The 27,590-nt window shown below is 39.7% G+C and overlaps 2 protein-coding genes across 4 annotated transcripts in view; both read left to right on the top strand.

Moving 5' to 3' along the window:
* The window catches only part of GUCA1C (guanylate cyclase activator 1C), a gene marked incomplete at its 5' end in the record, with an annotated part of 46,125 nt that extends 43,935 nt beyond the window's left edge, over positions 1-2,190 (top strand). For both annotated transcript variants that reach the window (XM_079974459.1, XM_079974460.1), the window contains one exon: positions 495-2,190. In XM_079974459.1, coding sequence (XP_079830585.1) covers positions 495-625 — 131 coding nt within the window. In that variant the 3' untranslated portion in view covers positions 626-2,190. The remainder of the gene's footprint in view (positions 1-494) is intronic.
* Positions 2,191-7,446: 5,256 nt separating this feature from the next.
* HJURP (Holliday junction recognition protein) lies at positions 7,447-27,213 on the top strand. Of its 2 annotated transcripts, none has more exons than XM_079974375.1 (13): positions 7,447-7,634; positions 8,944-9,010; positions 10,053-10,111; positions 13,732-13,759; positions 15,043-15,098; positions 17,235-17,289; positions 18,438-18,499; positions 19,250-19,360; positions 19,863-19,935; positions 21,423-22,963; positions 23,314-23,377; positions 25,295-25,382; positions 26,350-27,213. In XM_079974375.1, the coding sequence occupies exons 1-13, from the start codon at positions 7,476-7,478 to the stop codon at positions 26,468-26,470; spliced, it is 2,484 nt and encodes an 827-aa protein (XP_079830501.1). In that variant the 5' UTR covers positions 7,447-7,475; the 3' UTR covers positions 26,471-27,213. The 2 variants fall into 2 exon arrangements, with proteins under 2 accessions (XP_079830501.1, XP_079830500.1); XM_079974374.1 differs by having other exon boundaries at positions 7,448-7,634; positions 21,420-22,963.
* The last annotated feature ends 377 nt before the right edge of the window (positions 27,214-27,590 follow it).

Here is a 27,590-nt window from a genome sequence, read left to right as displayed (position 1 = left end):
CCCATTATTAAGCGGTATATAAATCGTCAAAACAAAAACAGAATTAAGATGACTCGAGTCTGTTTAATGTTATGATGGGGAGGTAAGCCAAATCAATGAGAATATCATAGATTCCTCAAAAAAAGCCAGGAGTTTTGGAAGACAAGTGAAAATTCTATTAAACAGCTTAGCTTGACTAAACTTTGGTTCCTAGATTTGAACTGATAAGCATCTTTGACAACATGATAGCATTTTTTAAAAAACAACTGGGATATGCTGGTCTTGACCAGTTTCATTATGCAGTGCAGACCCTTCAACTCATGCATTGTCTTTGCCAAGTCCTATAAGAACTTAAAAATGTTCCAGTGGTGTTTAATAATATTTTCCCTAAATTTGAGAGTTACTGCTCCATTGAAGAGCTTAGGGGTTAAAAGGTATGGTATTTTGAAATAGTTCTTATGATCTATAATTACCTATGCATATTCCTAAGCACTTATGGGTTTTTTTTATTCTAGGGGAATTGAGTTTAGAAGAGTTCATCAGCGGAGTGGAAAGCGATGAAAATCTCCTGGAAATGATTTCAAAGAGCTTTGACCTTTCCAATGTACTGAAAATTATACAAAGTGGGCGAAGACACAGCGTCTGAGACTTTTCATAACATAAATGGGACTTGTGGCAAGGAACCTATTAAATTTCAGCACTGACTTTTACATTTCCCATTCACTGTTCAGGATATAAGAAGCTCCAGGAGGAATTTTCACTTCAGCTCCATCTGCCATCTATTTTCCCCGTTTCTCCTTCCCAGTGGATGTGGCAGCCACTGTGAGAGCACAACATTTGTCTACATGCATCACAAAAGCTATTTAGTGCAGCAAAAACAGACACAGTCTCTCATTGCTTGTAATGGGGGAATTAGCAAAACAGAACTATACTGAGGAAGAAGACAAACCGGACACTTCTTGAAGATCCTGTGCTGATAAATTGCTCCTTTTAAGTACTGGTTGTTTAACTTGAAATTTACAATGTGGTGATAAACCACTAGATAGGATTGGCTTCCTTCTAGATCAATTAAGGATGAAGCATGGTTTGCATTAACTTAACATTTGCACTAATCAGTGCTTAAAATAGGAATGGATTATCTGGGAAACACCTCAATCAGCTTATGACTCCAAAGATAAATATCCACTTATGGAAGCTGCTTACCACTTTGGTATTATTATTACATCTGTAAGTTAATGTGACTTAGGGCTTTGATGTTTCAACTGTTTTGCCTTTTTCTTTTCTTTTTACCTTTATGATGCAGTTAGAAAAAAAAGATTAACCTTTTTAGAGAAGCTTTACATTTGTCATGGAGTGACACCATTTCGGGGAAATAATTAAAACTTCAAAGCTTCAAAAACACTGGCTTCAGTGATCCAAGATTAATTCCATGACTTTAAAAGAGAATTTATGCCTATTTGATTCAACGGAAAGCCAGTTCACACAATCCCACCCCCTACAGTTTATTTTTAAAAATACACAAGCTTAATACTCTTAATAATAAATGGGAAACAGTTGATCACTCCAGGAGGGATGTATACATAAGAAGGAGTTGCTTTGCTTACAACATCCCCTGTTCTTATTTGAGAGTCCTAAATGGGTTTCACCTGCCTCAAAGTCACCTTTGGAAATGGCAAAAAATGCCTTGTGGACCACTTTCTCAGTTTGGAAGACCTACCATCTCAGTCCTATCTCAGTTCATTGGCATCTGCTGACCTTAACTACTATTCTAAACTTCCACCTCCCCTTCAAATTTGTGCTTGCGATGTTTGATTATGGGTTGTTTTTCTCCTGTCACACTGCATCCTGGCTTCCAACCCAATTGCTTGATGTGACTTAGCTTGTTTCTTCATTCTAGCTTTCTAGTGCTACAACAGAGATTTTATTTACCACCCCATGTAGGGAGCTTGATGTCATTCTTTAGTTGTGGAACGTGCATAGAACTCATGCCAGTGGACGTCACCCACACAGCCCAGCAGTAACCTCTGCAGCCTGAAGTTCAGGCATAAGCTGAGGGCTTTGCAGTGCTGAAAGCAGGGATGATAGCAAAATTTCTCCGTTTATTCAAATTAATTTGAATATTTCTTTATGTATCCAAAAGTCCCAATGTGTGTGATTTCAGATTTTACAGGATTATAAACCAGGCTTGTTTCAAGTTAATGCTCATCCCAGAAAATATACTGGTTTGGTCTTGATTTACTTCCGTAGTGTTTTGGCAGGAAACTGGAGGCCTAGTTTTATTTAACATGCTGAAGGAACATGTTCCGCTGGCCATGCTTCAAAGAGTAAGGGATGCCTAAAGCTGGTCAGCCTCACTTTCATCTACAGGTTTTTTGACATGTAGGAAAATAAGCAAAGACACGAAGCTATACTGAGCTTTGAGGGGGGAAAGATACTAAATAATGGCATAATACAGTGGTGCCCCGCAAGACGAATGCCTCGCAAGACGAAAAACCTGCTAGACGAAAGGGTTTTCCGTTTTTTGAGGCGCTTCACAAGACGAATTTCTCTATGGGCTTGCTTCGCAAGACGAAAACGTCTTGCGAGTCTTGCGATTTTTTTCGCTCCCCCCCCCTTTTTCTAAGCCGCTAATAGCGCTAATCCGCTAATAGGGTTGCTTCGCAAGACAAAAAAACCGCAAGACGAAGAGACTCACGGAATGGATTATTTTCGTCTTGCGAGGCACCACAGTAATAATGTGAAGTATTGTCAGGGTAATGAAAAATACAGAGTGGCATAAAACAGGAAACAATAGGGGAATCACTTCAAATTTGGGCAAGGCCAGTTCTAAAGGCGTACCTCTTAATGAAAATATTGCGGAGGCTCAGCATCTATTTCCTCAGGTATCCCTTATTGAAACTTTCCTTTGAATCCTCGTAAGTGCTTGAATTCTGTTGGAAGTGAATGGTGAACAAGGCTGGGCAAGCAATTTCCCCCAAAAGGTGATCAAACCTGAGCAATGAAAATGTTTTCAGTTTTGCTTAGTGTGTGAAATAGGTGCGTGTGAAATGCACCACATCATCTGTAATTATTTTACCAGTAGTTTGATCGATATAGCAGACAGCCAAACTATGCAATGTATCACTTGGTATTATAAGCAGAGTTGACATTATAGCTTTGACATTTAGATTATTTTATGATTTCCACCCACCCTCTAAAAAACCTGCAATAATGAATGGGAACTTCAACTTCTTCAACATAGGTACAGTAATATATTACGGTCTGTCTCAGTATTTTTTAATAACTGAAGGACAAACTCAATGTAGCAAGGAAGGATTAAATAAACGGAAACTGTATTCCCCTGAAGTGAATGGAGACAGTGCAGCAGCAGTCTATTAGGTTACATCCCTTCTGAGAAAGGTTTTGAGCTTTCCAGAGTCCTTTTAGGGTTGAAAATGTTAGTTTTGATTCGAATGATGATGTGCAGAGCACCAGTTTTGTGAGCGAGCCAACTGATTTGAATAAAATGAAATTCTGTTATTTCTTGGCTCTTAAAAATCCACTGAAAACTAGAAGGGGGGGAGAGACGGGGTTACCTGCTGAAGAGAGATTTGTTTTTTTATTTGAATCATGTTTACACCACTTTTGGGGTTTGCGGCCTTTCAAATTAGCCTACAACCGGCAACCATTTTGTTTGCGTCCAACTGGGCAGAATGGAGGCAGAATGGAGGTAGAGACAGAACAGCAGCTAGGAATGGAACTCCGATGCAAAATGGTTGCTGCCTGTACAAAATGTTGAAATAATACCAGTCTTATAAATAATAATAGTGATAATAAATTATTATTTATACCCCGCTCATCTGGCTGAGTTTCCCCAGCCACTCTGGGCAGCTCCCAACAGAATATTAAAAACAGGATAAAACATCAGACATTAAAAACTTCCTCTAAACAGGACTGCCTTCAGATGTCTTTTAAAAGTAAGATAATTGTTTATTTCCTTGACATCTGCTGGGAGGGCGTTCCACAGGGCATGTGCCACTACCAAGAAGGCCCTCTGCCCGGTTCCCTGTAACCTCACTTCTCGCAGTGGGGGAACCGCCAGAAGGCCCTTGGTGCTGGACCTCAGTGTCCGGGATGAATGATGGGGTAGAGACGCTCCTTCAGGTATATTGATATATAAATAATCAGAATAAGATCACAGGAGGAAGAGGAGACATTGGAAAAACTGATAATCCCATCAGTCAGAATTAAACATCCTAGAAAACCTAGCTTAATAATAATAATAATAATAATGTAAAAAGTGTTGCTGAAAATATTACAGAATAAATGAAGATGCTCCCCTGAGGACACACCCATTCTAGTCCATTGTATGTCAGGCAAGTCATTTTCTATATTTGCTATTACAGTCTAGTAAGCTAAAACAGGAAAATTTCTCCCCCTCTGAAGGATAATGATTTTCAGTGCAGGTAACACCATAGCTGAAGAGATTCTGTTTTCAATGCACAGGCATAACTCAGATCATGAAAAGCCTGTGTCCAAACTTTGAGACCTCATTTTTTACCAGGTAGTCCTTTTCCAGATTGCAAGCTCCATATGTAGATTAATAGTGGGCTAACACCCCACTTCTATACATTCTTATCTGGGAGTAAACTGAACTCAATAGGGCTTACTTCCAAGTAGATATGCATAGGATTTAATTGTGAAAGGGTTGGGAAACACTTATTAGAAGACTTCATTGAGCAAATCTGTCGCTTCATAGCATTGCTCTCAAAGTATATACTTCGTTTATATATTTTTTATATTTTTATGTCACTATTTTATGTTTTGAGCAACTGAAACAGGTGAGAAGGGTGACATTTTTGTTTCATACATCCTTATGTTTCATTGTGGTTATAAGCATTACTGAGTGAGAAATGAGCTTATTAAACTCTATATGATGTTTTAATAATTGAGGGTGCCAGTTAAGTTATCTTAATTGTAAATTACAAGTGCAGAAGGGGAAAGAGAGAGGAATATCAACACTGGATGAAATAGTACATAGACTAACCAAGCAATCCTATGCATGTCTTGCTCAGGTTTCATAAAGTTCCATTGGACTTACTCTCATGTAAAGGTGTATAGGATTGCAGCCTTAATGTAGGATGGGTTCCTGCAGATCAGCCAACATCACCAATGAATGGACACTCCTTTTCTCCTCTTGTTTCCATAACCACACATCTCTTAACAATCTGCACAGATCCAATCCCATGCTCTTCACATTTAATGGCATCCATTGCTAAAGAAAACCACAGAAAAAGACAAAAAACCATGTTTTCAAATGGCAATTAATTACATCAGTCAAAGACTCACATTTTACATAAAACTATTTCAAACGATTTAAGAGTTGATGGTGTTCTGCAAAGTCTCTGGAAGAGGCAACTTCTTTTTCTGGGTAATAACCAAAAAGTTATAACTTGAGAAGAAAGCAGCCTTGTATTTAATAGCTTTCTCAACTGCCATAGGCAATTGGGATAGTGAGTGGGCTGGTGAAGGAGGGATGAATCACTCACTCCATCTCTGGTTTCTATGGTAGCTGTAGATGATGGGAAACACCTTCCTCTATGGCCAGTATAGAAATGTGGCAGGTGGCTGAGGACTGAGAGATTGTTCCATCTGTCCTTTTAAGGCCTGCTTTTGTATTTCATTTTTACCAGCCTGCATCTTCCATGCTTGTCATCCTTTGTGGCCAGCATGGAAATGTGGACTTGAAAATATAAGGCTGAAAATAGAACAAAGCAAATGGGAAGGATTAACAAGCCATGGAGATAAAAAAATATTATCTTAGGTTGTTATCAATTATTGTATGATTTTATTCTCTGCTCTGACAGCATTTGCACATGCTATTTTAACCCTGTGGGATTATTTTGGCCCTTTTTATGTACCTACATATTTTGTGCTGATGTTGCATTTTATCTGATTTGATATTTTACTGCATTATTTGATTTGTGTTTTCATTTTTTGCTGTACATCACCCAGAGGACTAGGTTTAAAGACAACTGATATATGTAATTAATAATAGTAAAATTGTACACTATTCTTGTTCTACATAATGATTTTCTAGTAACACTTCAAAGAGATCAATGGTATTTTGAAATAATTTAACAGCTGTGATAAACTCTATAGAAACTACGGTTTTCTTATTACTGGTGCCTGAGTTGTTTGTCCCTTTGACACATTATGCAAAAAGAGCTCTACCTTTTTGACATGAAACATAAAGGATTTAGGGGAAACACATTGTTTCTCAGCTAAAAAATATACTCCAGTAAATTAAGCAGTAGAAACATACAAAAATTGATTTTGGCTCTAGTTTAGGTTCCTTGGTATTTTTGAATTCTTCATTTCAGTTCCAGTTCAGGCACTAAATTTAACAATAAAAGACTTGTTAATTGGTTCAGCCACTCTAATTTCATGTTGCACCATATGAAGAGTTAAACATGCTTCTCCATCCCCGATGACATTTGGTGGAATTGAAAAGATTTTGCAACAAGCATAATCTAATCTAAGGAAGTCGATGTGACACCTCCTACCTCCTGTCATTGGAATATGATAATCTGCAGATTTAAACTCACCAGGTAACATCCCCCCACCTTTTGTTTCCGCTTTTATGCTTAAACTTAACATCCAGCTTGATCAACCTTCATGATGAACTCAAAAGCTTGCTCAATTCTTTTCCATTCTTTATTTATTAATTAAAGCAACCGTAAAATACTTGAACTTTTGAATCTGCAGATCAGGTAACCAAAAAACCCTATTAAACAGAACAAAAACAAAATAATTAAACGGGAATCAAACACAATGAAAAGACTTATCCAAATAACAGACTCAATAAAAAAATATATCAGCAGCAGTCATTCCCTGATATAATCAGCAGTTGGGAATTTTCAAAAGCTTTATGAAAGCAAACTACCATTGCCTTGCACTGAATGATGATACGAGCAATTCCAATCCGGCAGAGTTTATGCCACAATAAATGTGTGAGCTTCCAAAGTGCCACAAAACTCATCGATCTTTAGGTATATAGTCCGTAGAAACAGCTAACTTCGAACGGGCAAAACTAATCCACTACCCATTTGGCGTCTCTTTACATCTCCCTTAACAACAAAACCTTTCTGCTTCTCCCATTCGCACTCTTACGCAGTTTGCGTCGCTACGCTGGCCCGTGCCATTCCCAAATCTCTCCTGCTCGTTCGACTTTCGCGCTCAACGAAGACCTTTCTGAGGGCAGAGAGTTTCATCTAGAGATAGGGAGGCGGGACCAGGGGTGGGGCGGCGGCGGCAGCCAGCCAATCAAAACAGAACTGCTCCTCGGGGCTCTCCCGATTGGCGAACAACTACCAATCCGGCGGCGGTAAGATGCAGCGCACTCTCGCGGGACTAGCGCAGCGGCGGATTTGAATCGGGTTGAAGGAGTTGCCCGACCTGGAAGCGACCAATCCTCGGCCTTGGGCCGCACAGAACGGGCCAAGGCGACGGCCGAGATGGGGAGAGCGAGGGGGGGAGGGATGGAGAGCGAGGCCGTGGACCGCCGGCGAAGAGGAGGGTCGGGGGGCGGCGGCGGCGGCACTACAGCCATGGAGCGTCGCCTGAGGAGAAGCACCCTCCGCTTTGCCTCCGCCATGAGCAGCGTTGTGGAAAAGGTGAGCTCGACGCGGCTCCAGGGGCGGCTCCGGCGAGCTGGACGGGGCGAGGGTCGCAGGCCTTTTCCCGAAGGCCGAGGCCCCGGGCGGGATCTGCTCGGGGCTCCTGGGCCGGTCCCCCCCCCCAATTCCACGGAATATACGTGGGGAAACGTTCGAAATACCCGCTGTGTGACGTCACGGGGGCGAGGAGATAATTAATAAATGCAATTGAAATGTCAAATTTCGGTCCCCCTCCCTCCCTCCCTTCCTTCCAGCAGGGTTCCTTGCATTCTTCTTCTTGTTGTTTAATCGTTTAATCGTGTCCGACTCTTCGTGACCCCATGGAGCAGAGCACACCAGGCACTCCTGTCTTCCACTGCCTCCCGCAGTTTGGTCAAACTCATGTTTGTAGCTTCGAGAACACTATCCAACCATCTCATCCTCTGTCGTCCCCTTCTCCTTGTGCCCTCCATCTTTCCCAACACCAGGGTCTTTTTCCAGGGAGTCTTCTCTTCTCATGAGGTGGCCAAAGTATTGGAGCCTCAGCTTCAGGATCTGTCCTTCCAGTGAGCACTCAGGGCTGATTTCCTTAAGAATGGAGAGGTTTGATCTTCTTGCAGTCCATGGGATTCTCAAGAGTCTCCTCCAGCACCATAATTCTTGCACTCTTAAGGGCTTTTGTCTGTCTCAGACAAGCTATAGCTTAGGGCCCCCCAAAAAATGTAAAGGAGGAAAAAACTGGATGTATATTTCCAATATATAAGATAAAACCTACATACAGCAATAGTTTTTTGTGTTGTGTGGGCTCCTATTTGTTATGTGCAAATGGCTTTAGATATCTATTAGGTCCATAAATTACCATATAGCATATATTCAACACAAAAAACATCAACACCCTAAATCTCATCAAACCTAAATCCAGCCCTGTCTGTCTGTCTGTTTCAGCCAAATTTGGACACACTGCCTTAATGTAAAAATCAAAATGTTGGATTGGGGGTGGGGGTTGTTGTTTTTATTTTTATCATGTATGCTATGGTTTTATATCTTGATTTTATTCTGTGAATTGCCCTGAGATCCCTGGGTATAGGGCAGTATATAAATTCTAATAATAATGATGATGATGTTCCATCACAGATGTGTCATGTAACATGTAGTTGGGCCCTGTGTACTTCCAACTAGATAGGAGTGAGTTAACTTGCAAGTAGACTAGTTAGAAGTTTGAATGGAGGTTTAATATGTATGTATTTCACCCCCCCCCAAAAGCTTTTATTATAATCTCTAGCACTGTAGTCTTAGGTAAAAATGGTGTGTGTTTCTTTTAATCCAGTACAACTTCCCCTTTGATGATGATATGGTCATTTCTATCAGATCATTGACTTATAATACACCTGAAGGTAAGATCGCTTTTATTGATTACTATATTCTAGTTTGCCTTTATAAAAACATAGTATAGAGACTTTTTGAAACCTGTGGATGCTGTGTCTGTAGTGCAATTTACAAAGTCTGATGAAAATGTATCAAACTTTATTCAATCAAAGACTGATTGGAAACGATGTTTGTTGTAACAGTGTGACTACATAACAGTGATAGGGCTTGCATGCCATAAGTCATGGTTAACTGTTTACCATGAATAAACAAATTGCTGTCATTTTGCTTTTCCCCTAGCACAAGTGAGATAGCCACAATCTTTGCCTAGCATTGTTTCAAAATTGGGGGTTCTGGTTTATTTCACTGCAAACAAAATGACTACCTGAAGCCAATAAGAAACCATGGCTTCAAACTGTAGTTTGCATGGAGCAAAATAAATTATGATTTGGTTCAGATATAATACTAAGCTAAGAATCGTGGTTTGTTGCTTTGTGCTGGAGAGAATCGGTGGCAAAGCAGGAGCGATCTGTCATCAGAAACTGTTTTGTGGATTGCCACTCTTAGGTATCACTGTATTTCTGTGAATTTTAATTCTGAGTTTACTTTTTATAATCCCCTACCCAACCATGTATATATGGACATACAACCCAGTACAGTGGTACCTTGGATTACAGACACTTCAGGTTACAGACTCCGCTAACCCATAATAGTACCTCTGGTTAAGAACTTTGCTTCAGGATGAGAAGAGAAATTGGGCAGCAGCGGGAGGCCCCATTAGCTAAAGTGGTACCTCAGGTTAAGAACAGTTTCAGGTTAAGAATGGACCTCCAAAACGAATTAAGTTCTTAACCCGAGGTACCACTGTATATCTCTTCATGCATTTGATGAAGTGGACTGTAGTCTATGACAGCTTATGCCAGAATGAATTAGTCTTCAGAGTGCCACAAGACTTATTTACTATGTTTACTGCAAAAGATTAACATTACTCCTCTGTTTATCACAAATGTCTGTTCTAAGAAATTCTTATGCATGTGGCATTTATTGTAGAAATTTTTGTATCGTTTCTAGGGCCAAGGGTTTGGGGAGAAGAGCAACAGACAAGCACCGAAATTATAGATCGCTCTCAGGTACGGTAAATGCATAACTTGTAATGACCGTATTTTGATGTTTTCTAAGTTATTGTGTGGGACGCAGGTGGCGCTGTGGGTTAAAGCCTCAGCGCCTAGGACTTGCCGATCGAAAGGTCGGCGGTTCGAATCCCTGCGGCGGGGTGCGCTCCCGCTGCTCGGTCCCAGCGCCTGCCAACCTAGCAGTTCGAAAGCACCTCCAGGTGCAAGTAGATAAATAGGGACCGCTTACCAGCGGGAAGGTAAACGGCGTTTCCGTGTGCGGCTCTGGCTTGCCAGAGCAGCGATGTCACGCTGGCCACGTGACCCGGAAGTGTCTCCGGACAGCGCTGGCCCCTGGCCTCTTAAGTGAGATGGGCGCACAACCCCAGAGTCTGTCAAGACTGGCCCGTACGGGCAGGGGTACCTTTACCTTTACCTTTAAGTTATTGTGACAAATTAAAAATCTAGAAATCTCTCTGGGAGACTGGATGCATAGCTATAATAGTAGTATTTTTAAACAATGTTTCTGTGGCAACTTGAATCGGAAAAAAACCATAGATTCTATTCAGGGTTTATGGGACTATATGGAACTGGCAGAAATGACTGGCAGAATCCGAGACCAAGGAGAAGAGTTGGTGGAAGAAGATTGGAAGAAATTTAAAGTTTATCTACAGAAACATTGTAAAATTAAGGAATGTTAGAACGATGTTGGAATGAAGTAATGTGGTTTTAGCAGAAATGATATAAAGGATTAAGTAAAAATGGATTGTTAATTGGTGAAAGAACAGAATGCAAAATTATAGTATATTAAGATAAATCATTAGGATAAAAATAAAGATGGAAAGGATTTGCTGAAATATCTAATTGAATTAGAATACAAAAAAGGGAGGTGTGAGGAGGTCAAGGAAATAAGCAAAGGAAAGAAAGTTATGTAAAGGATTGATTTGTTGTTGTTTTTTTAATTACCGTAAATTTCGCTCCATAACACGCAGATTTTTCCTCCTAGAAAGTAAGGGGAAATGTCTGTGCGTGTTATGGAGCGAATGCCTACAGATGGCGGGGGAATCTGTTGCAGTCATGAGCAGTCTGTGGCTCGCTTTGAAACAGCAAAGCGGGTGTAAGCGGCTCCTGTCAGCTAGCGGAGCCGGGGAGGAGGGAGAGAAGCAGAGCAGGGTTGGCTGCTTTAAAACAACCCCTGCTCTCTGTCCCTGCCTGCAGTTTTTTGCTGTCCGATTTTGGATTAGCCACTGTAGGGGCTGTGTATCTGTTTCTGTGTGAGGGCTCCTTCTCCTTCTCTTGCTTCCCGTTCACTCTCCCTGCGCCCCTGCGCTCTCCCTGCGCCCCTCCGACTTTAGAATTGACACTCTGTGTGTCTCTCTGTGTGTGAGGGCTCGTTCTCCTTCTCTTGCTTCCCGTTCACTCTCCCTGCACCCCTGCGACTTTAGAATTGACACTCTGTGTGTGTGAGGGCTCCTTCTCCTTCTCTTGCTTCCGTTCACTCTCCCTGCACCCCTGCAACTTTAGAATCGACACTCTGTGTGTCTCTGTGTGTGTGAGGGCTCGTTCTTCTTCTCTTGCTTCCCATTCACTCTCCCTGCAACTTTAGAATCGACACTCTGTGTGTGTGAGGGCTCCTTCTCCTCTTGCTTCCCGTTCACTCTCCCTGCGCCCCTGCGCTCTCCCAGCGCCCCTGCGACTTTAGAATTGACACTCTGTGTGTGTGAGGCATCGTTCTCCTTCTCTTGCTTCCCGTTCACTCCCCCAGCGCCCCTGCGACTTCCAGCACCCTGTGACTTTAGGGCCAGTTCTCTCTCTGCGTGTGTGTGTGTGTGTTTTGACCTCACTGTGTTTGTTGGGAGAGAGTCTGCGCTTGTTGGGGGAGAGTGTTGGTTGCAGTTTTTCTTGATTTGTCTCAGAGTGGTTACTATCGTGGTTTCCTTGCCGGGGAGGAGGGAGAGACGCAGAGCCTGCTTGTCCTAAAGGAGCAAAGCCGGAGAGGAGCCTCTCCTGCATTATTAGCAGCATCCTTCTCCACACACCCCACGCGTGCTCCTTGTCCATTGAGTGCTTTTCCTTCCCTCCCCACTTAAAACATGGTTACAAAGCACGGATCCACATGCATCCTCAGGATTTTTGCACTGGGTCACCCCAAATTCACCATCAGATCACCTAGCATGTCCATGGCTACAGCCTGCACAAAAAAACACACGCACCCACTGTTTCATGGGGCCGCAATGGCGCAAAAACGTGGTTACAAAGCATGGATCCACATGGATCCTCAGGATTTTTGCATTGGGCTACCCCAAACTCACCGTCAGATCACATGTCTGTGGCCACAGCATGAACCACAAAAATCATACACCCACTGTTTCATTTAGAATATTTTTTTCTTGTTTTCCTCCTCTAAAAACTACGTGCGTGTTATGGTCAGGTGCGTGTTATAGAGCAAAAAATACGGTATCTGCATCTTTCCCCCCCGTGTTTTTCCCCCCCTTTGTTCTTGTATTGTTCTGTATTTTTTTTTTATGTTTAAATATGTTCTTTATTTTTTATTTTTGTAACCTTTAAAATCTCAATAAAAATCTATTGGGGGAAAAATATTCAGGGTTTATGAACTTAAGTTGGAGAATATTGCTTTCTCTCATTCAGCTTTCTCTTTTTCTTAAATTTCAGACCATTGGTAAAGCTGATACCAAAATGAGCACATCCAAATAGCTCAATGAAATTTGTTTTCATTGTTATACTCTAATTAATGCTCTAATTAATGGAGACATTTGACTGATGAAAACTCAGCTTTTGTGGTCTTACCTGCAATCTGAAATGCTGGTGGGGTGATTTAAATTGGTGATACCAGTCTTCAGAACAAAATTCTCACATTTTGTCTTAATTACTCTTCCAGACTTACTGGAAGATAATTCACTTGATACAGTGCAGATATATCAAATTCAGTGCGCTAAGACAGGGGTTTCCAAACTTGTCTACGGACCACCAGTGGTTCATGAGCTTCATTCAAGTAGTTTTGTGTGTGTGTAAAGGACACTTACAATTTGATTTCTATGGAATTCATACTTGAGTTCTATGGAATTCATATTGTAATACAATTAACATCCAATAGAAGAAATAAAACAAAAAATAAAATAAAAATTATGCAGCATCTAGCACCGCACATTACAGGTGCTATAGCAAGCAGAATTATATTTTAAGTAGTACACCAAGTCTTTCAGCAATTTTCAAGTGATCCATGGGGAAAGTAGCTTGGGAACCACTGTAACTAAGAAATATGAAAACTGTTATCTTTGTCCCTAACTATTTTGCCCTGTGACTTGAGTTTGGCAGTGTGTGTAGAAATTGTATATCAAAATATTTCAAGTATTAGAATTCTTGGCAGATCATGCTGCCCGCTTGCCCTGAGTCTGTCAGTAATTAACCAAATGAAAATCTTTATCAGTATCCTTCATGTTTCCAGACCAATAGGCAAAGGGTTACAGACATAAGCAATTTTACAATATGCTTATTTCTGAATGGGAGGATCTTTTAAAGAAAAAAAAATACATTCTTTTGAAAATGAAAGCATGGTGCCTTTTTTGTACAAGAAATAATTTTTATGCACTGAAATTTTCCTGCTTTTCATATTACAGAATATTGTACCATTTCAGGAAAACACAGGTAAGGGAAATCTTAGAACTTTCTGCAATACTTGTATGTTTAAATTGTGTAAAGATTTAACTTTAATGGTTCTTAATGGTGAAAGAAAAGGATCAATTATAAATCTGAGACAGTATTCCTTTCTAGAGTTGGCTCTTAAAAAACAACTGCTTGCAAATATAATAGTCAACAGTTTTTATGAAAGAAGATTAATTTGGCTTAAGATACATGATTTTGTTCTTTTTTGTACTAAATCCACAGATTGATAATCTTGCTGTAATCTTAATTTAAATAAGATATTGCAAAGGGAAAAATACCATATAAAATTGGCTATTTTTATTGGATATATGTTTATCAGTGTACTGTTTCTTCATATGAATGTATTTGTATCTTTTTTAAAAAAAGCCTGCTTTTCACTTGGAAAGACTTTATGAGCCTTATATGTTATAAAGCAGAATCTAATTGTTCATTCTTGCAAGGCATTCATAAAATAGTCACTTGAGCTTAATTCTTTAGTTGTTATGGAATTGCTTTTTAAATGAGTTTTATGGCTCACTCAAATATGTTTGAATTACAAGCAACTAGCAAAACCTGCAAGTACCCTGTTCCGCCCCATCCCACCCAAGTCTTCCCCCTTTTGTGATGTTTTGGGATCACTTCCCAGTTTGGCGTGATTCATGCATTTGCGGTCGCGCACAAATAGAACACACATAAATGGGGGGGGGGGGTTGCCTGTACTTATTATTCTGAAAAGTGTCTTTGGATGCAATGCATTTCATTAGAAGAGCTGACCTTCCTCTCTTTAAGACCTGCCACTTACCAGATCTCATTAATTCCTAAGGATATTGTGTTAAGCATCAACTTCATGGGACTTGAAGGCAGTTGCTTTGGTATATACTCTAGTGTTGGTATGATGAAATCTGTATCATGCCTAATTTTATTTAACTGCCTATGAGAACTATTTAAATATATATTCGACTCGGTTGCATATATGTAGGTGTAAGATCTAGATTTCAAAAATTTGCATTGCGCTTGTGTAGCAAAACTGAGTCTTGTGCTACAAACAATCATTTCCAGGATCACATGAATCATTTTCCCATTCAAAACAGTCACTACAATAGAGGTGGCTGTACAGCCAGTTTTAAAGGGAGATTTCTCCATAGAATTTGTAAAGTGGGGCAAGGGTTCTCAGATGGAAAAGCCAAGTGGCTACCTTTGACTATGTGGACTGATTATAACCTGTCACTGAAGAGAGAGCTGTTATCTTCAGTTTTATAATTTCAATGAATTCTTTTTCAATTAAGAAATTGAGACGCAGCTGGCCTCTGACTCTGAAAATGAGAACTACGAGGAGTATCAGGTATGTAGGACCCATGGCAGCAGTCAACCAGAATAGTTATCCATCTACTTTTTTCTGGAGTTGTATTTGAATGGGGTCTGTTCCGGGATCCTGTTCATGGGCCTATTGAGGAAATGGTCACTGAAGGAAGAGTGCAGAGAAAGTGCCTGGCTGGTGTTGATAGGCAGGGAGTTTCAAGGTGTAGGTGCTGCCACACAAAAATACTGATTGTGGTACATGCAACAGTGCCAGTTCCATAGCTCGAACCAGTCTAGCGAGTATTTTTTGTAAACCACCTGGAAGTGTTTTACAATCAAACAGTTTATAATTATTATGAAATATATACAGTGGTACCTTGGTTCTCGAACGTAATCCGTTCCGGAAGACCGTTCGAGTTCCGAAACGTTAAAAAACTGAGGCGCAAAAGGCTGCCCGCAAATGTAATTGAGAAAATTGAAAAACACACAACGGACGTTGTTCGACTTCCGAGGCGCATTCGGAAATGGAAGCATTTACTTCTGAGTTTTCGGCGTTCGGGTTCTGAAACGTTCGTCAACGGAGATGTTCAAGAACTGACGTACCACTGTATTGGGCCAAGGTGATCCTGCAAGTAAACGTGCCAAGCTATTAAAGGTTTTATGTACTAATAGTAACGTCTTCGACTTGACCTGGTGTCAAATGGGCAACCAGTGCAGATCTCTGACCAGAACTGTTATATGCTCACAAGGTTTTTCACTTCTGTTGGCAACCTTACTGCAGCACTCAGAACGAAATGTAGCAAAAGAGAAGACTTACATTGAAGTAATCCAATGTTGAAGTCACCTGTACCTGAACTACTGTGGTCAAGCTCTCCCAGTCCTGAAACAGTCACTGGGGCTACCTGGGCATCAAGTGACAAAGCTGGATCCAGCCCACACCCAACTTTGTCCAGGGTAGACCATGGGAACCATTCACTCACAGTGGATTACGAGGATTCAAGCTCAGTTTATTTTCCCTCATCCATCCCACCATTGCATCCAGACACTGGTCTAGGGCTCACACAGCCTCTCCTGATTCAGTTATTATGCAGAAATAGAGCTCCATGTCATCAGTGTACTGATAGTACCAAAACTCCAGATGACTGTTCTCAGCAGCTTCATGTAGATATGAACCTTCATCCAACATGGCGTGGGGAGAATGAGAATAACATTAACAGGTTTAAGGGGTGTACTTTCCATCCCACTGAGATTTCCAATGTAGGGCAGGGTAGAACTGCAACCCTATAAAATATTGTTTCTGTGGTGTCAGAAGTGTCCTTAACAATACCCAAACTCTCAGAGCTGTAGAGTGCTTTTCTAACCCTATTAAGAAATGTGCAAGAAAACTGTCCTTGCTTACAGAAATGCCCCCAAACAATATTATATAGCTTGTGCCAACTTATTGGCACTTCCCCTGCAGTCTTGAATAGCTTCACACCCTGTAAAATTCATGAAAACAGCTTCAGCTAAAGCTGTGTGCTTCTGCATTTAGAATTTGCCTGAAACTTACAGTTCTGCATGAATCTTTTATCTGCTGGATCCAGCCAATGACCCAGCATCCTGTTCTCACAGTGGCCGACCAGATACGCCTGTGGGAAACCTGCAGGATTCAAACACCAGAGCACTCTCCCCTTTCTGTGGTTTCCAGCAACTGGTATTCAGAAGCATTGCTACTTCCAACTGTGAAGGCAAAACATAGCTATCATGGCTAGTAGCCATCAATAGCCCTCTTCCCCATCAGAAGGAGATTAATCTTCCCATCCCATAACTTTATTTTTTTGTTAGTAGCAAGAAAAGTGTACAAATAATTGAAGGTAATATTAAATTGCCTGTGCATTGAGAAGGTGATGGGGGCAGGTAAATGTGTAGTATATATTTTAAATTGCTTGCCTAAGTCTTTTGAAGCAACATATGTATTGCACAGTTAGATTGTTGACAGCCATAGCCATCGCAGGCTTATGTGGAGTGATGCTAGCATTTGATTGAATGTTTAAATCAAGTACAGTAAATATGTAAGTTTGGTAGAATGAAGATCCATTACATCCCTATACGTTGACTCTAATATTAAAGTTGATTTTCTAGCCCAAATTTAGCTAATACAGGGCTGTTGTTTTTTGTTTTGCTTTTTGCAATTATTAAGTCACCTAATGAAGAACAGTCCATGGACTCGTGTGGAAAGAGCCTACTTGATACAGGTAAGGCAGACTTGGTGGAAGAGCATGCAATTTATTTATAGGACTAATCTAAGCTGTCTTGGATGTGGATGACAATTGAGAGAGATGATCACATGCATTTTAAAATTATTATATGCCACTGAGCAATGATTGTTCTGCTTTATTTCTTTCCAATTTTCAGGGGAGGGGGGAATCTATAGTCTTTGTACATAAATTTGTACATTAAGGTTGTGACATGCACCTTAACTGAAAAATGATTTCTCATTTTCTTTTGAGCATGACTCCTTTCTTGTTCAAACAGTTGAACCCTTCATCAAAAGTTTTCTTCTGTAAGTGAGATAGTTAATATAGCAGTAACCAAATTGGGGTACTGTTTGTACTTATTAAAGTCAGTAACTTAAGGAGCAATATCAACTACTTGTCTTATCATTTGCTGAATCCTGTATTGTTGCCACAATGTAGCCCCTTCTGCACTCTTATTAGTATCATTAATTTTGCTCTCCTTTGGGTAACTATAATTGCAAAGTGAAAACAAGACTACACCCCTAACTTTGACCCAGCAGCTTTTCTGCATGCCATATTCATGAGCCGCCTTCTGTTTTTGGTCTCTGCCCTACCTTTAGGGTGGGAAAGAAAGAACAACACTTTTAATTCCAACTTTTCTCATCCCTATTAAATAGTTACCTATCAAGAGGTGAGAGTAATGAAATGGCTTTGGGACAATATATAAGCTTCACAATCTCTTCCTTCAGGTGTTGCAGGGAAGGAGGTTTTGACGTTGTGCAGTTTGCCCCTTTTCCCAGAGTTGTGCGACTCCATCATAGTGCCTACAGAGGCATAACTTCTAAAGTGGAGACTCTGCATTGTGCTTGAGACTCCCTGTATGATTTAAATTCCTGGGCAGTCAGGGTTATAAATTGCATGAGCCTACAGCTACTTTCACCACACTTACCTGCTTCATCCAAGTAACACCCAAAGAGAGGTGTGCTAGCAATGAGGGGAATAATAAACCCAGAGAAAATTGTCAGTCTTTGGAAACAGAATATTGCATAGTTCATTGCCTTGAGGTTTTGTGTCCAGGTTAAATTTTGTACAAATTTCTTTTATCAAAGAAATAGGAAGCAATCTTATATTTGAGATATGTTTTGTTTTTTAACTTTGAATTGTAGGTCACAAAAGTGATGTTGAATCGGCATCCATTCAAAGACATTTGGAAAATATGCATATCAAGGTAAATGAGAATTTTGGCTACATTATTTGAACATTTGAAAATTTAGGATATTTGTCTTAGGAGAGATACGATTAGGAAGAAGATTGGCAGGTAACAAGGAATATGAGGAGTGGCTCTGAACTCGAAGCTCCCCTGAGTTCTGCCAAAAGTTTTCTGAATATTCCATAGGCTCTGTCTGTGTTTATCAAACTATAGCCATGAGTTCTGCTTTGCTGTTACTTACTTTTCAAAATCTGTGATTCCCTTCCAAATTCTTGATCACAGTGTACTAATGTGGCTGAGTGGATAGTATATGAAAAGCCTTTCTCTTCCTTATTGCAGGGACTGCAGTCATTGTGGGTTTCTTCTAGTTTAAGAGAGAAGAGAAAATATTGGTCATTGCCATGTACAGCAAGTGGTACCTATGGAAATCAAGGAATAATAATAATAATAATAATAATAATAATAATAATTTGCTTGAGATGTTAATACAGACAAGCAAATATGGCCTAATAGGCATTACTGAAACCTGGTAGGATGAGACATATGGAATGTGCAACCTGTTCAAACAGCTCAAAGAGGCTTTGTCACATATGGATTTAGAAACATAGCCTTAAAGGCAAAACCCTCAACAACTTAAGAATGAGAGTAGACTACATTGATTGTGTGTACTATCCTTGTTGGTTCAACATAAAAATCAACAACACTCTTGAGTGGAAGGCCCACGTAGCATCTTGTTTCAACTTCTATTCACTCTTTTTTTAACAAAAGGAAGATACCTCTCTCGTATACTTTTCTGGAACACCTGCAAAGAATAAATACCAAGTCAAAATGGATGTTCTGTTGGAGAATAGTGTCTACTTTGGTCCAAAATCACTTACGGTAACTGTTCAGCTGATTGTATTGAAATCTTTAAACTTATAGCTAGTAATGCAAATCCAGGTTTCTATGTGCAGTTCAGTTTTCCTGTCTTCCCCATTTATTATTTTTTTCTCTTGGAGGTACATTATCTGTACACATTCCTGTGTTTCTATTGAAATGGATGGGGAAGACTTAAGTGTAATATCTCCTGTACTGACACCCTAATAGCCATAAAGTATGAAACCAGGTTAATAGTTATTGAGATGGGATTTTGTTCTTCCTGTGTGTGCTTCGGTCCCATTGGGCTGGGACATAATAAATGGGGTATAAAAATGCAACTGTTACATAATATTTTAAGTTTGAATGTATTATTTGGCACTCATACTCAATTTGGAAAGCATCAAACTATACTACATAGGATATATATCTCAAGTAGTGTTTAATTGCTCAGTCATTTAAGCCTTGTGTCTTTCTGCAAATCTTTTCTGTTTACTGACTATCTACCTTTGGGATTTTGGCTTAGGTTACAAGACCCAGAGCAAAGAGTGTTTACCAATGGTCTCCTTTGCAAAATCTAGGAGGTGAATCCTTGAGTGGTGAGCATCATGACAAATCCTATATGTTTTACTGAAATATAGTGTTTAAAGAAGTAAATGGTTTACTTACATAAGAAGGCTGGCACAACAAACTTTCCAATCTAGTGAGCACAAATGCTAGCTCTGATTGGCTGGCTCGGTACCGTAATGCTAAGCACTCCTTATAAAACCTAATTAATTGATGTTTTTAGGAACTTTGTTATCTGAATTGGAAATGAGCTACATATTAGTCTAGCTCTTGAGTTTTTTGTGGAGTATACAAAGACCAACTGGACTAGCATGTACTTACCTGCTATGGCTCCTTTGACAAGCAATGGCTGTAACAGCATATCTGTTTATCTAGCTCCAGCCTGCTCCTTTGCATCTGCTATGAAAAGGCCTTGTAAGGACTGCAACATCTCTTCCCCCGCCGCCGCCATTGCCATTCTTTTTTTCAGCTGGATCCTCAGTGCTGCAAGAGCAACTGCTCAGGACCTGAGTGGTCCAGCGTTCTGCCGGAAGCCGTGGAGGGCTTTTAATGCAGTGCCATGGCCTGTCAGAGCACTTTACCTACCTGTCAAAGCACTGGTCCAACTAGCACAGCACTGTCTATGCTTATTGGTAGTAGTTATTCATGGCTTCTGGCACGAGTATTTCCCACCTCTGAGCATAAGAAGAGTCTGCTGGATCAGTCCAATGGCCCATCCAGTCCAACATCCCTGAACATGAGCGCAAGAGTACTCTCCCCTCTTGTGGTTTCCTGGATCTGGAATCCAGAAGCATTGCCCCTTCTGTTGATAGTCCTCTTCTCCATCCTCTTTTAAAGCCATCCAAGTTGGTGACCTTGGCTGCCTCCTAGGGGAGTGAGCTCCATAGTTGGACAATGCACTGCATGAAGAAGTATTTTCTTCTTTGTGCAAAGCATACATTCTACCACTGATCTGTGGTCCCTCCTGTCCCTACAGTAACTCCATCCTGTCCAGAGTCTTGGCATTTGTTCACAAGCATGGAAGTCTCTGGTGTGTCTCCCCCGACCCCTGTATAACACTCTGGTGGCTCATATGAGCCCACTGTCAGAACTTGTTTTCCTTTGGTAGCTCATTTTCAGTACAGTGGAACCTCGGGTTATGTACTGTCCTCCTTACGAACACATTGGGTTACGAGCTCTGCTAACCCGGAAGTAGGTGTTCCGGGTAGCAAAGTATCTTCATTAAATAGCATATTGGTCTGCATTAGCTTCATTATCAAGTGAAACTATAAATTGCTGCTACAAAATTTAATTTAAAAGTAATCATGACAATGATTGTTTCTTAAAACACATAGAAAATATCTGGTTTCACAATGGGAACTGAGAAAATCCTAGGTAATTTAAAAATGTGGTTAGTGCCTTCTTATTTTAAATTTTTTTTCTTACATTATAGCTTGTTTGGAACATCATTAGCAATAGTCTTAATGTTATAAAAAAATTAAGTATTAGTACTTATACTTCCCTTTATTTGGTCTAGTAGGTCACCATGATGTGGTCCTGAGGAAGCAAACAGAATCTATAAATGGGCATCCTTCATCAACATCTCTACAGCTGTCCAACTCTGCTACTGCAGGCTCAGACATTATGACAATTCTGCCTGAAAATCAGTCTCTTGGGGGTGGAAATGAAACTGTCTGCAGTAGCTTTTTAGAAATGTACGAGTCTGCGGATGAGCATTGTTCTTGGAATAATGTAACAATAGTAGACTTGTATCCAGGAATGGTGAAGGCACTTAGCAGATTGTTGCATAAAGCATCCCGTGAAGCTTCTTCTAATTCATTGATTAAACGGTACAGATATGGCTATTGGCACCCTAAGAAAACAAAGCTTAATACCAGTACAGAGAGAGTAAGGAAGTCCAGACAATTAAAACAGAAGTCTAGCTTGACAATTAGAGAAGATGATTCTAAGGGATATCAATTGTCCATGGCAAATAATGGGCAAATTAGTCCTTCGTATGATGGCAATCATGAAATGCAATGCTCAATGAACAAGGCAACTAAAGTAGTATCTTCCATGGACTGTAATACAGATAGTGTGGAAATGGATGCTTCTGGCATCGTAGAAGATCATTCATACACAGAGAATGTCGGACTAAATGGCGTGGAGTCCACCATTTTTCCCAGGGATCTTTCTACAGAAGAAACATTTCTGGTCAGAACTGCATCTTATATCCCTTCATTGTCAAATTTTGGAAGAAAGGCTGAAACATTTGAAGAGTACTCTTCAATTTGCACTGTAGATACAGGAACAACATTTAATCTAGCAGAAGATTATAAAACTGAGATGAGCACTAGGACATTCAATGCTACATCATGTTTAAGCTTGTCTTTGAATAGAGGCATAAGCTGTGTCTTGCAAAATAACAAGTCTTCTCCGGTGAAAACTTCAAATAGATTACCTGGGAATCATGAAATTAAAACATTCAACAAAGCTGTTTCACTACAGCGAAGTCATTCATTTTCATCACTTCCTGTTAATCGCAGTCCCATCAAAACTCGCCAGAAATGTGATGATGCCTTCCAAAAAATGTATAAGGAGCTTTGTTGTTCAAAGATGCGAAAACCATTTAAGTGCTCAACTATATGCACAAGTCCTAGGAAGTCTCCAGAACTGTGCAAGTTTGGTTTTAAAAGTCTTTCTTCAAATTTTAATCAGAAGCGTAAAAATATGATTGAGAGTATATATCAGAAATTGTGTTCTGAAGGGCTTCCCAAAATTCCTACATTCATGCGTGCTGCAAACTTAAAAAAATATGAAGGAATCCCGATGTCTGACACAGTGAATGCCCTAGTTAATTCTCCTGTAAGAACTTTACCTGCAGTTGCCAGAATTAAAAGAGCAGCAAACTTCTGCATTGAAGACTCTCAGACTTCACCGTTGAAAAGATTAAAAAATATATCTGAGAACTCACCTTATCGAATAAGTCAGAAGCTACCTTACTGGAAAAACAGTCTTCAGAAAACTGACATGACTTTCACACTGCATACTCCTAATGCCAACAATTGGACCTCAAACATGGTAAGTAAAGTATTGACTTCAAAATATATGAAACAGTACTTCAAACTGAAAGACTCTTAAGTATGCCCTCGGTGACAAGAGTCCTGAAGTAGATAAAATATAAATTTCCAGGACTTGTTTCAAGTAAGCTTGCATAGGACTGAGCTAGAAGTCTTATTATACATGTCCCCGATCCCATTCTTTCTTGAGTGAATTATGGTACTATAGAACAGCATCACTTTGCATCTTGGTAACTGAACAGAATGTGTATGAAGCAGGGGAGGGGAAAAGTAACATTCAGGTTTTCCCAATCTTCTGAAAAATATGCCCCCATCTGCATCATTTTTAATATTTCAACATTTTATTTTTAGGATTCTGGGTTTTGTATTTCTTCAAATCACACCTTTATGGCTGTTCCAAGTACTTGTATAAAAGGTAGGTTTTAAAGATGAGAAAGTAATCTATGGTATCGAATAAGCGTTGTCCAGAGGAAATTGAAGCAGCTCTCTTTAGATCTTTGACAGGAGGCCCATTCTTTCTCTAGCCCATCATTTCTTGTGATTCCAAGAATTATCCAGTCTTTAGTTACTTGGCCAGCTTTAATTTGAAAAACTTGGGGGGGGGGCATCAGCTGTATACGAAAGAACAATAAAATAAGAATAGCCTGGAGGTGTTCCACAGCAGAAGATAACCATTGTTTAGAAAGTACCCATTCTATTTCCCAGGTCCATTCTCCAGGGGGGAAATAGATATGGACAGAGTGCTGTTAAATACTTGGGGATTGGAGATTTTTAAAGAAAGTTGCTCGTGGTACTGACTGGGTAAAGCTGGAAAACTTAAAATATTCATGGAAATTATTGAAACCTTTTTCAGTCTTAGAAATAATATTCCGTTCACATGGCCTGCTTATTTTAAATACAAGAGTAGAAAATGGAACCTAAATCTAGACATGCATACATGTCAAACATAAGCATTGACTTACTGAATTGTTATGCTGTTGGCCAAGCAAACGGGGGATTTCCAGATTTGAAAAAGAGGTTTTTCTTGAGCTAAGGGGGGGGGGGAGCTCTTATATTCCAGTCAGTATCCCACCGCATGTATTTTCGTCTGGTTGGCTTGTTTGTAGCCCTTTAGTTCAGTTCAGTGTGTTAGTCCCAAAGATATCCTACTTGTGGCAGGGTTGTTTTGTAAAACTAGTGGCTAGAGCATTGTGTGAAAAGAAGGATGGACACTAAGAGCTTATTCACACTTAGCTTTTGCCCTGCTCTTTCCAGGCATAGTTCTACACTTAAAATGCCATGTCTAGATGTGGGTCCCTCTCCCATGGAAACCCACTCTTTAGCACTCAAACAGAGCAAACATCTGTTTGGATTTCCAAGGATTGCTCTTCACTCCAATTGAGCTTTAAAGAGTGGATTTTCGCAAAGAAAGCTCTGGAGCAAGGGGGGGCACTCAGTGCTTTAAAGCACGGACTGTGCCTAGAAAAAACAGAGGAAAGGTAAGTGTGGATAAGTCCTAAGGCTCCAATCCTAACCTCAGTTCCCTGTGAGTAAGTCCCATTGAATGGAATCGGACTTGCTTATTAGACATGATCAGGATTGCACTGTAAAACCAAAATGTTCTATTTATGTCACATCTTACACAAGCAAAAGCATGAGAACTGTGATAGAACACTTAAAGTGCTACATGGACTCTTAAACATTTGCAGGCACATCCCAGAAACTGCAAGTTCCTTCTCCGCTCATTCTAAAGGAAGAAGCAATAATTTTTAATGTTTGAGTGATGCTCACATCTGCTGCAGTGATTATTATCTGGGTTTGTCTGTTTTTAATTTGGGTATTGGTTCTGAAGTTCTTAAATTAAAACTGGGGAAGCTGAGATACACAGAATCATTTTGCTTGTACAGACATCCCTTTGCTCCTCTCTTCATTCATGCTGCAGTTAAATCAGGAAGTCTCCAATTAACCATTGTTTCCCGTTTTGTCAAACAGGTAAACTTTCTCCCAGCAAGTTACAAAAACATTGTAATTCCCTTTTATTTATTCACCCTGCTAAGATTTAAAGTATTTTTGTTAACTTTGTTTGCGTTAAATACGTATTCTGTAGTTGACCTCCTTTGTAATGTTTTATTTTGAAATCTTTAAGATAATAGCTTAGTTTTCTGTTAATTATGTTGGTTTGACTCTATATTTGACTTTCTTCAGATGCCTTTATTGGTGTTTTATTGATGTTTTAATATTCTATAATCCGCTTAGAGATTTTTCTTAAAAATATAAAGTGGTATAGAAATGGCTTTTTTATAATTAGCATGCAAATTTCTTGCTTTACTTACTGCATCTAATCTCATCACAGAATCCAGAATTACAAGTGTGGATGAAAAGATGCCCATGTTTGTGCAAAATAGTGATTCCCTAAGAAAATCACAGAACTATACATCACCGTTAAGTATCACCTGAATTCCTTTTCAGTATCCCTTTGCTGTATTTCTCTGTGAAAGTATATGATGAGGAGAAGCAATAATGGTTTCCTATAAGCTACACCTAAGATGAGTTGAAGAACTTGCACTGTAATTTGTCTTAAAATCTACTTTGCACATTGGTGCTTTATGTGACTGGCATCTAACTAACCACTTATTTGTTGTTAAAAACTATTGGATGTTTGACATGAATGTGTTAAATTTGCTCCTTTCAAGTTTGCTAGGACCAGATGAAATTTGGTAGCCCTCTCCTGTAGGTAGTGTGGTTCTGTGTAGCATTTATTGTCAAGTTGGCTTAATACATTCTTCCCTCCCCTTTGCAGTGCTGATTCCTTTTTGAGAAATATGGTCTTGGCAGTAGTGTGCCAAATATTGGGGGGTTGGTTTGGAAACTGGAAAGGTATTTAAAAGAATGCAGGAAGTCCGTTATGAGCACTTTTTTATATATGACTCAGGGATGACTGAAGAGTTACTTTATATTGCTGTTTTATTGCATTAGTCAGGAGTCATCTCCAAATGGTTAATACTTTTCTAGAGACAATAGATGCTGTCTACCACAGTGAAAATAATGCCATTACTGAGCGAGATCCTGAAATTGCTGCACCTATAGCATCCTTTTGAGCTTGCAGCACTTTGTTGGGTTTAAAATTAGTAACTTTAATATGAAGTCTCTTTACTTATTGCACTCTTTTTATGTGATATACAATGGATTATATTTTGTTCAGATTTATCTGAAGCGCCATGAATATTCACCACTGTATTATGCAAGGAATTGGAGATTGAGGGAAATGTGTTGTTTTTATTATTATTTATTTCCGTTGAAACAGCAACAAATATCCTAGTCTTTGGGACGAAGTTGTTTGCTGCCAGTTCATTTTACTGCATCTTTCCAACACTATTTTGAACAGACAAGATCCTCTTTCCTTTTCAGGGTTTCCAGAAGGCTCAGCTATCATGGTGGGAGAATCAGAAGAAGAAATGCTTATGTGGAAGAACTTCTGTGTGAAGACTATGAAAGTTCATTTCTGAATGACTACAGGGAAGATTCGTGATTTTTAAGGGGAAAGCTGTTTGACTGAATTCAAAAGTTCCCTTCCATTTATGAAAAGAACTTGAACCTAGTGGACCTTTGACAAATGGAAGCAAGGGAATTTTCACCAATTATGCTTTTCCCTATGTTATTCACCAGTACCACCACATCTGTTCCAGATGTTCCTTCAACCCTCTGAAGCAGAATTCAGGAGGGTGCAGAGATCTCCAGAGGGAAGAGGGAGCTGAGAGTGCCATGTTCCATGATTCTTACCCTAATTCAGTATCTAACCCATTGCAGATATGTTTTGTCATATGAGAGCTACATATCCTTCAAGGAGCTGAGTAAGCATCTGTTTCTGGAATTCAGTTAATGCAGCTGTTTGCATCTAGGGGCCAAAGTATTATCTGTCTTAAGGGAAAGCACTGTTCCTTCTTGAAGGCTTATCATTGCTTGAGTGTCATTTATGGAAGCAAATGCTCTTTTTGTTTTCTGCAGGTGTAATTTCAGCTATTTCTATTGTGTTTTGCTTGGCTAATCAACTCTTAATGTAGAAATAATGTTTTAACAGGCTATTTAATGCATTTAAGTTACTATTCAGTGAGCTACTCTAGGGATGAGCAGAGCTTTATTCCATTGCTGAAAGTGCTAAATGTGTGAAGATTTATAATGTAATACAGTATGCTTCAAATGTGTTTTAATGTATGTATCTACGAGTACTTGGCACTTATATTGCCTAATAAACCTTTATATATGTTGTGTGAATTTTGTTACATTCCATTAGCAGATTAACTTTTATAGCTCTGTGTTTCCTTTTTGTTAATAAGCAGCAGCTTTTTTAGTCACCAACATCCTAGCTGGGAAGAAATATGTTAAGGATTGCAGCCTTAATCTTGCCGGTCCTATTTCTTAAATTTCTAGAAATGCAGAAAGTAGTGGTCATGACAGTAGAGACAGAACTTTCATCCTACCATATCCATTTCAGTTTTGCATCCTGCTGCTTTGCCATGTAGACCCAGGAAGGATCAATTTCCCAGCAGAAAATGACTAGACAAGGTTGGTGCTGAATCTTCTGTTTTTATGTGCGCACGGTCATTTTTTGTTTCAGCAGAGCTTCCTTACCCATTTCTACCACAAAGCCA

Source organism: Podarcis cretensis (assembly GCF_951804945.1).
Source record: "Podarcis cretensis genome assembly, chromosome: 4".
Classification (NCBI taxonomy): Eukaryota; Metazoa; Chordata; class Lepidosauria; order Squamata; family Lacertidae; genus Podarcis; species Podarcis cretensis.
The sequence above is the reverse complement of the archived record's forward strand: the minus strand, read 5'-3'. Positions and strand labels throughout refer to the sequence as shown.